This window comes from Canis lupus, unplaced genomic scaffold, assembly GCF_011100685.1.
Source record: "Canis lupus familiaris isolate Mischka breed German Shepherd unplaced genomic scaffold, alternate assembly UU_Cfam_GSD_1.0 chrUn_S1841H2038, whole genome shotgun sequence".
NCBI classification, from domain to species: Eukaryota; Metazoa; Chordata; class Mammalia; order Carnivora; family Canidae; genus Canis; species Canis lupus.
In genome coordinates this window covers 45,643-54,544 of record NW_023330702.1, presented here as the reverse complement: position 1 = coordinate 54,544, position 8,902 = coordinate 45,643, and the positions used below count along the sequence as shown (strand labels likewise).

Below are 8,902 nucleotides of genomic sequence, written 5' to 3'. Positions count from 1 at the left end.
AAATACCCTCTGTAGCTCTCCATGCAATGTCACATAATTTCTGGCTATTTTGTTCTTCAATATACAACTCTAATTTCTTCACAAGGGCTTTCTGGATGTTACAAATGCCTAGTGCTTCAGAATGCAGCTTCGATCAAGCCATGGCATTTACTTCCAAGATCTATAAACCATGGCTGATTGATGACCCCTTCTCTTCTCCTGGTGTATGATGTTCAAGGTTATCAACAAAGGCAGGTGCTGGCACGAGGTCCAATCTACAGCTTTCTGATTATAAAAAGCAATTTAGAATCTTCTCTGATTCATTCATTTACTCACGAAATTCAGTGGGCCATTGTCTTGATATAATATTACTTAAAACTTTCTTCTTTCAATTCTCTACTCCTATTCTCTACTCCATGGCATCTCTTGTTTGGAGAGCAGAAGTAACTAATTGGTCCTCCTGCCCACAGTCTCCACCCTGTGGCACCACTGCCATGTGACTGCTATGAAACACCAACATGATTACTTGGTTGCCTTATGATTGCTCAGCAGAATGAATAAGAGCATGGATGTTGTTGTCAAGTAAGAGCAAGGTTCAACTCCTGACTTTGTTGCTAACAGGGTGAGTCCTTTATCCACTGCACATTGCACCTTCTTCACCTTGAAATGGGAGCAACAATAGCACCTTCCTTTTAGAGTTTAGGAGGACTGAGTGGACATACGTAAGAATCTTTGCACAGTGTTTTGGCATCCAGTAATGCTTGATAAATGTTTACTAATGTCATATGTTTTGAACATTTAAGGTCCTGCAATTTCTGGTCACAGTAGACCTTATGATTCCTATCTCTCACCAATCCACACAGTGGGTATGACTCCCCTTTCCAGAGGTCCCCTCCCCTGTGCTGCCCAGACACTGCTTGTCCACAAACTCCTCAGCTAGAATATTGGAGCTTTATTTTTACCTCTACTAATTCTCATCCCCCAAATGTAAAAAAGAGTAGTCAATGTCCTATATTTTCAATAAAGCTTTTCATTAGGAGACAATACCCTAAAATTACCCATAGGGATGGCATGTTGCTTTCTGAAATCAGTACAATTTTTGATGTTTAGTCATCTTTATTTGTTAAGAACAAAGGTCATCTTTCCAGAGCTGGAATATGCTGCTGCCTTTACTGCCCACATATATACTATGCTCAGATTCACCAGAAGGGGGAGTGCCTGCGTAAAGTAGGGAATTCGAGCACTGTCTCAAGGGGACAGTTTCTTGTTCCAGAATTCATAATCTGGTGACACTATTTTTCTTTTCTACAATTACCAGAGGTCCCGAAGATGAAGGCATCTGAGTTCCTCCAGGTCTTCATCCATGCTTGTCCTAACATAGCCCATGTTTATTATTACCAAAGTGAATTTTTCCATGATTTGCATAGATCTAAATTTTAGTTACACACTAGAGTACTAGAGTTACCTGATTCCAAGTTGTCAGTGACTCCTACCCATGCTCCATTTCATACCTGGTAGCCTATGCAGAGCAGGAGCATCACAAGCATGAAGAGCACAGACTCTGGAGCCAGGCTGCCTGGATTCAAATCCTGGCTCTGCCACTTGCTAGTCTGGGTAAGATGCTTAATCTCTCTGTGCCTCAGCTCCCCTATCTGTAAAATGGAAACAACCATGGCACCTATCTCCTAGATATTGTGAAGATTAAATGAGTCACTATGTATAAGTACTTAGAATGGTGCCTGGTACAGAGTGAATACTGTATGCAGTTTTACTAATTCTACCATTATTACTATGTAGTTAGTCACAATCATCCTGGAGCACCACAGACAAGAAAGAAAGCAGACACTGAATCTGTCATCTTGAAAGCAGCTCAACGATTTCACCCTACTTGGAGTCAAAGCTTCCAGCAATGCCATAGGAGAGGAAGAGGCAATGCAAAATTCAAAATAGAAATGATTACTTATTTACCCTAGATTTCACTCACTGAAACTCAGGGTGTTAAAACCCATAGGAAAATATATGGTTCTAATAACTGGATGGTTCATAGACAGCCACCTAGGGGACCTCACACTATGGAGATTGTTACTGGTGGAAGATCTTGACAGTGCCCAGAAAGATTGCTCTGCTACCTGGAACAGTCCTCATACATTACCAACATTCTTACTTCACAACATGATTTCCACATTCCCTGCAGTAAGAATACCTTCTTCCAAATGTCTACCCCTATTACCTGAGTTCATTTTTATGGATTTCCACTATTTTTCTTTCCAGCTTCTGTGACTGCTTAGGGAAAATCTCAAACTCATTGATGTAATTCTCAGGATGCTCATCAGGATCGTAATCACCGAGCTCAGCTGTAACGAGTAAAAAATAAGAGAGAAAGATTAAGAACAAGAATAGGGTACTTGTGGAATGGTTTCTGCCACCCAAATGAAGAGCTGGCAATGGCTCACCCAACAAAATGGATTTTTATCCATGGGAGGACCACACCCTGAGTGTCTAGAAGCCTATATTCTAGCTCAGATTTAGCCATGAGCTTGGGCACTTGTCAACTTCTTTGAGTCTCATTTTCTTCATCTACATAACAAGGAAATTTAGTTGTTTTTCAATGAGGCACTATTGGCACTTAGAAAGCCAAACAATTCTTTATCTTTTCAGATATTTCAAAGCATGATAGTACATTCATCACCCTACCCATCAGGTATTAAGTGTTAGTAGTACACACAGTCATTATGACCAACACAGATGCCCCCCAGTATTTCCAAATGCTCCCTAGGATATTAGTTGGAAATCACTGGATGTCCCTCAAGGTTCCTTTATAGCTAATTTTCTGAGTCTGGGAATTCTATGATTCATACAAGTATAGGTGCATCCCATAAAAAAAAATTCACAACATGAAGGCAACCAAGAAGACTGCACTTAAAAATAAATGGAATCTTTCTCCAATTAAAAGTGTAAATCTAAGCATGGGAAGTATACCAGATGAAGATTATTCTGGATTCTAACACAGAGCACCTCCAGGGGGTCTTTAATGGCAAAAAAAAAAAAAAAATGCTGGCACATCTCTGAGCTCCCAGAAGGTCTAGGAGAGGATGGACCTAGAAAGTACATCAGTCATAGCTTGGAGCAGCAAAGGTGATGTTCTGGCAGTGGGGATACTTTTTAGTGATTGCACAAGCCTGCTAGGGAAAATGTACCAAAAGGAGCAAGTGTCTCAGGCAGAAATGGCCCGGGAAAGAAGATTAAAAGATGGTAGGAAAATTGTATTAGAAGAACTTGATCACCAACATGACTTTGTAGTAGATAAGAATCAATATGCCTTAAGCACATCTGCAAAATCACATCCAACTCTGTAATTTGTACCTACTGTCCTTTCATTGTTGAATCATCTAATGACTACAAAAGGACAAAACTGGGAGGAAAGCAAAGCTCTTTAAAGCTTCCTAATAGAATTCAAATTACAGAGTTCTTAAAACTCCCTAAAGTATATATCCTACATGAGGAAGGACTTTAAAAATAAGACCCAAAATACCATTAACCATAGGAGGGAAACTAGTTGGAAAGTGTCAAGATTAAAATACTTCTGTTCATTAAAGGTAGTCACAGTCAAAATAACAGACGACAAATTGAAAGAATATATTTACAAAGTCCGAAACTGACAAGGGCTAATATGTAGAATAAAGAAGAAATCCCTACCAATCAATAAGAAAATGGCCAGGAGGACCAATGGGAAAATGGTCAAAGAATATAAACAGCCAATATAGACAAATGTTCAAACTCATCAGTAATCAGAACTATGGAAATCAAAATCACTCCACACCTAAAAAATTGGCAAAATGTATACAAGTGGATGATTTTATATGTTGGCAGAGATATAAGGAAATGAAAATACTTGCACACTTCTGGATGATCCTTGATGCACGCAGCTCTTCTAAAGAGCAAGCTGGGAATATTTAGTCAAACAATCCCACTGCTGGGCATACATTCTAGAAAAACTCTAAGTACCAGAAAGGATTCGAAGGCAACTTGGGTGTTCATTGTTGATAGGAGCAATAAATAAAACATGAGCAATGTACCCTACCAGATACTCTGTAGCAATTAAAAGCAATTTATGGACACTAAAATACCTGAATAGATCCCCAAAACCAGGTTTTGAGCATAAACGGATTAAAATACGTTTTACAGCCCCATTTAATACATGAAACTTAAAAGTGTATACATACAAAACAATGTTATCATTTATAAGGTTGTATGGAAAGTCAAAGATCTATATGAACCCCATTGTTGTCTTAAGGAATGGAAATGGAGAATAATAAAAAGGAAAATCAGAGGAGGAGGGGCAAGATGGGGGAAGAGTGGGGTCCCCAAGTCACCTGTCCCCACCAAATTACCTAGATAACCTTCAAATTATCCTGAAAATCTACGAATTCGGCCTGAGATTTAAAGAGAGAACAGCTGGAATGCTACAGTGAGAAGAGTTCGCGCTTCTATCAAGGTAGGAAGACGGGGAAAAAGAAGTAAAGAAACAAAGGCCTCCAAGGGGGAGGGGCCCTGCGAGGAGCCGGGCTGAGGCCGGGGCGAGTGTCCCCAGGACAGGAGAGCCCCGTCCCGGAGACGCAGGAGCTGCACCGACCTTCCCGGGCGGAAAGGGGCTCGCAGGGAGGTGGAGCAGGACCCAGGAGAGCGAGGATGCCCTCGGGCTCCCTGGGACACTAACAGGCACCTGCGCCCGGGAGAGTGCGCCGAGCTCCCTGAGGGCTGCAGCGCGCACGGCGGGACCCGGAGCAGCTCCGGGGGCTCGGGCGGCGGCTCCGCGGAGGGGGCTGCGGGGCGGGAGCGCGAATCCAACAGCGCAGGCCCCGGAGCACAGGGCGCCGGGACACAGCCCAGGATCCGGCCTCCCCCGGGGACAGGCAGAGGCCGGGAGGGCCCAGGACAGCGAGGACGCTCCTGCCCCGAGCTGAGCAGATCAGCGGCCCCGCCCCGGAGCCTCCAGGCCCTGCAGACGGAGAGCTCCGGAGTTCCTGCGGGGGCTGAATCCAGGTTTCCAGAGCTGCCCCGCCACTGGGGCTGTTCCTCCTGCGGCCTCACGGGGTAAACAACCCCCACTGAGCCCTGCACCAGGCAGGGGCACAGCAGCTCCCCCAAGTGCTAACACCTGAAAATCAGCACAACAGGCCCCTCCCCCAGAAGACCAGCTAGACGGACAAGTTCCAGGGGAAGTCAAGGGACTTAAAGTACACAGAATCCGAAGATACCACCCCCCCGTTTTGTTTTTTTTTCTTTTTTCTTTTTTTTTTTTTGCTTTTTGATTTCTGTTTGCTTCCCCCACCCTTTTTTTCCCCTTTCTTTCTTTTTCTTTCTCTTTTGCTTTTCTTTTTCTTCCTTTTATCTTTTTTCTTTTTCTCTTTTCTTTCCTTCTTTCTCTCCTCTCTTTTTCTCCTTTTCCCAATACAACTTGTTTTTGGCCACTCTGCACTGAGCAAAATGACTAGAAGGAAAACCTCAGCTCAAAAGAAAGAATCAGAAACAGTCCTCTCTCCCACAGAGTTACAAAATCTGGATTACAATTCAATGTCAGAAAGCCAATTCAGAAGCACTATTATACAGCTACTGGTGGCTCTAGAAAAAAGCATAAAGGACTCAAGAGACTTCATGACTGCAGAATTTAGATCCAATCAGGCAGAAATTAAAAATCAATTGAATGAGATGCAATCCAAACTAGAAGTCCTAACGACGAGGGTTAATGAGGTTGAAGAACGAGTGAGTGACATAGAAGACAAGTTGGTGGCAAAGAGGGAAACTGAGGAAAAAAGAGACAAACAATTAAAAGACCATGAAGATAGATTAAGGGAAATAAACGACAGCCTGAGGAAGAAAAACCTACGATTAATTGAGGTTCCCGATGGCGCTGAAAGGGCCAGAGGGCTAGAATATGTATTTGAACAAATCCTAGCTGAAAACTTTCCTAATCTGGGAAGGGAAACAGGCATTCAGATCCAGGAAATAGAGAGATCCCCCCCTAAAATCAATAAAAACCATTCAACACCTCGACATTTAATAGTGAAGCTTGCAAATTCCAAAGATAAAGAGAAGATCCTTACAGCAGCAAGAGACAAGAAATCCCTGACTTTTATGGGGAGGAGTATTAGGGTAACAGCAGACCTCTCCACAGAGACCTGGCAGGCCAGAAAGGGCTGGCAGGATATATTCAGGGTCCTAAATGAGAAGAACATGCAACCAAGAATACTTTATCCAGCAAGGCTCTCATTCAAAATGGAAGGAAAGATAAAGAGCTTCCAAGAGGCAGCAACTGAAAGAATATGTGACCTCCAAACCAGCTCTGCAAGAAATTTTAAGGGGGACTCTTAAAATTCCCCTTTAAGAAGAAGTTCAGTGGAACAATCCACAAAAACAAGGACTGAATAGATATCATGATGACACTAAACTCATACCTTTCAATAGTAACTCTGAACGTGAACGGGCTTAATGACCCCATTTACAATTGCACCCAAAAGCATAAGATACCTAGGAATAAACCTAACCAAAGATGTAAAGGATCTATACCCTCAAAACTATAGAACACTTCTGAAAGAAATTGAGGAAGACACAAAGAGATGGAAAATATTCCATGCTCATGGATTGGCAGAATTAATATTGTGAAAATGTCAATGTTACTAAGGGCAATTTACACGTTTAATGCAATCCCTATCAAAATGCCATGGACTTTCTTCAGAGAGTTAGAACAAATTATTTTAAGATTTGTGTGGAATCAGAAAAGACCCCGAATAGCCAGGGGAATTTTAAAAAAGAAAACCATATCTGGGGGCATCACAATGCCGGATTTCAGGTTGTACTACAAAGCTGTGGTCATCAAGACAGTGTGGTACTGGCACAAAAACAGACACATAGATCAATGGAACAGAATAGAGAACCCGGAAGTGGACCCTCAACTTTATGGTCAACTAATATTCGATAAAGGAGGAAAGACTATCCATTGGAAGAAAGACAGTCTCTTCAATAAATGGTGCTGGGAAAATTGGACATCCACATGCAGAAGAATGAAACTAGACCACTCTCTTGCACCAGACACAAAGATAAACTCAAAATGGATGAAAGATCTAAGTGTGAGACAAGATTCCATCAAAATCCTAGAGGAGAACACAGGCAACACCCTTTTTGAACTCGGCCACAGTAACTTCTTGCAAGATACATCCACGAAGGCAAAAGAAACAAAAGCAAAAATGAACTATTGGGACTTCGTCAAGATAAGAAGCTTTTGCACAGCAAAGGATACAGTCAACAAAACTAAAAGACAACCTACAGAATGGGAGAAGATATTTGCAAATGACATATCAGATACAGGGCTAGTTTCCAAGATCTATAAAGAACTTCTTAAACTCAACACCAAAGAAACAAACAATCCAATCATGAAATGGGCAAAAGACATGAAGAGAAATCTCACAGAGGAAAACATAGACATGGCCAACACGCACATGAGAAAATGCTCTGCATCACTTGCCATCAGGGAAATACAAATCAAAACCACAATGAGATACCACCTCACACCAGTGAGAATGGGGAAAATTAACAAGACAGGAAGCCACAAATGTTGGAGAGGATGCGGAGAAAAGGGAACCCTCTTACACTGTTGGTGGGAATGTGAACTGGTGCAGCCACTCTGGAAAACTGTGTGGAGGTTCCTCAAAGAGTTAAAAATAGACCTGCCAGGATCCCTGCGTGGCGCAGCAGTTTAGCGCCTGCCTTTGGCCCAGGGTGCGATCCTGGAGACCCCGGATAGAGTCCCACATTGGGCTCCCGGTGCATGGAGCCTGCTTCTCCCTTAGCCTGTGTCTCTGCCTCTCTCTCTCTCTCTCTCTCTCTCTCTCTCTCTCTCTGTGACTATCATAAATAAATAAAAATTTAAAAAAATAGACCTGTCCTACGACCCAGCAATTGCACTGTTGGGGATTTACCCTAAAGATTCAGATGCAATGAAACGCCGGGACACCTGCACCCCGATGTTTATAGCAGCAATGTCCACAATAGCCAAACTGTGGAAGGAGCCTCGGTGTCCATCAAAAGATGAATGGATAAAGAAGATGTGGTCTATGTATACAATGGAATATTACTCAGCCATAGAAATGACAAATACCCACCATTTGCTTCAGCGCGGATCGAACTGGAGGGTATTATGCTGAGTGAAATAAGTCCATCGGAGAAGGACAAACATTATATGTTCTCATTCATTTGGGGAATATAAATAATAGTGAAAGGGAATATAAGGGAAGGGAGAAGAAATGTGTGGGAAATATCAGAAAGGGAGACAGAACATAAAGACTCCTAACTCTGGGAAATGAACTAGGGGTGGTGGAAGGGGAGGAGGGCGGGGGGGCGGGGAATGGGTGACAGGCACTGAGGGGGGAACTTGACGGGATGAGCACTGGGTGTTATTCTGTATGTTGGTAAATTGAACACCAATAAAAAATAAATTTATTAAAAAGAAAGAAAGAAAGAAAGAAAGAAAGAAAGAAAGAAAGAAAGAAAGAAAGAAAGAAAGAAAGAAAGAAAGAAAGAAAGAATTTCAGAGGCAGAACTTTGGAGAAGAAATGTTTGAAATTTTTAATTTGGCAAAGTCTCTGCAAATCTGTATTAAAACCACTACTTTAAAAAAATTTTTTTAAATAAAAAATAAAAAGGAAAATCAATCAATCAATCAATCAACTGATGGACCCAGAGGGACTAATGAAGAGAATGAGCCATCCACTGATGATTAACCTAACCTGAGTTTCAAAAGATACACACATGATAGACCTATACCACATCCATACATATGTATCACCCTGTGAGCTGGCTATGCACCTAAAAATTTAGGAGGTGGTATAACTCAATGCTTCCATTTTCCATAGAGAATGGACCACCA

General features: G+C 42.1%; 1 protein-coding gene across 1 annotated transcript in view; it reads right to left on the bottom strand.

Annotated features, from left to right (window-relative positions):
- Positions 1-2,209: 2,209 nt before the first annotated feature.
- Positions 2,210-8,902, bottom strand: part of LOC119878702 (FERM domain-containing protein 3-like) — a gene marked incomplete at its 3' end in the record, with an annotated part of 37,235 nt that continues 30,542 nt past the window's right edge. The window contains exon 5 of the mRNA XM_038589289.1: positions 2,210-2,333. Within this exon, the coding sequence (XP_038445217.1) occupies positions 2,210-2,333 (124 nt within the window). The remainder of the gene's footprint in view (positions 2,334-8,902) is intronic.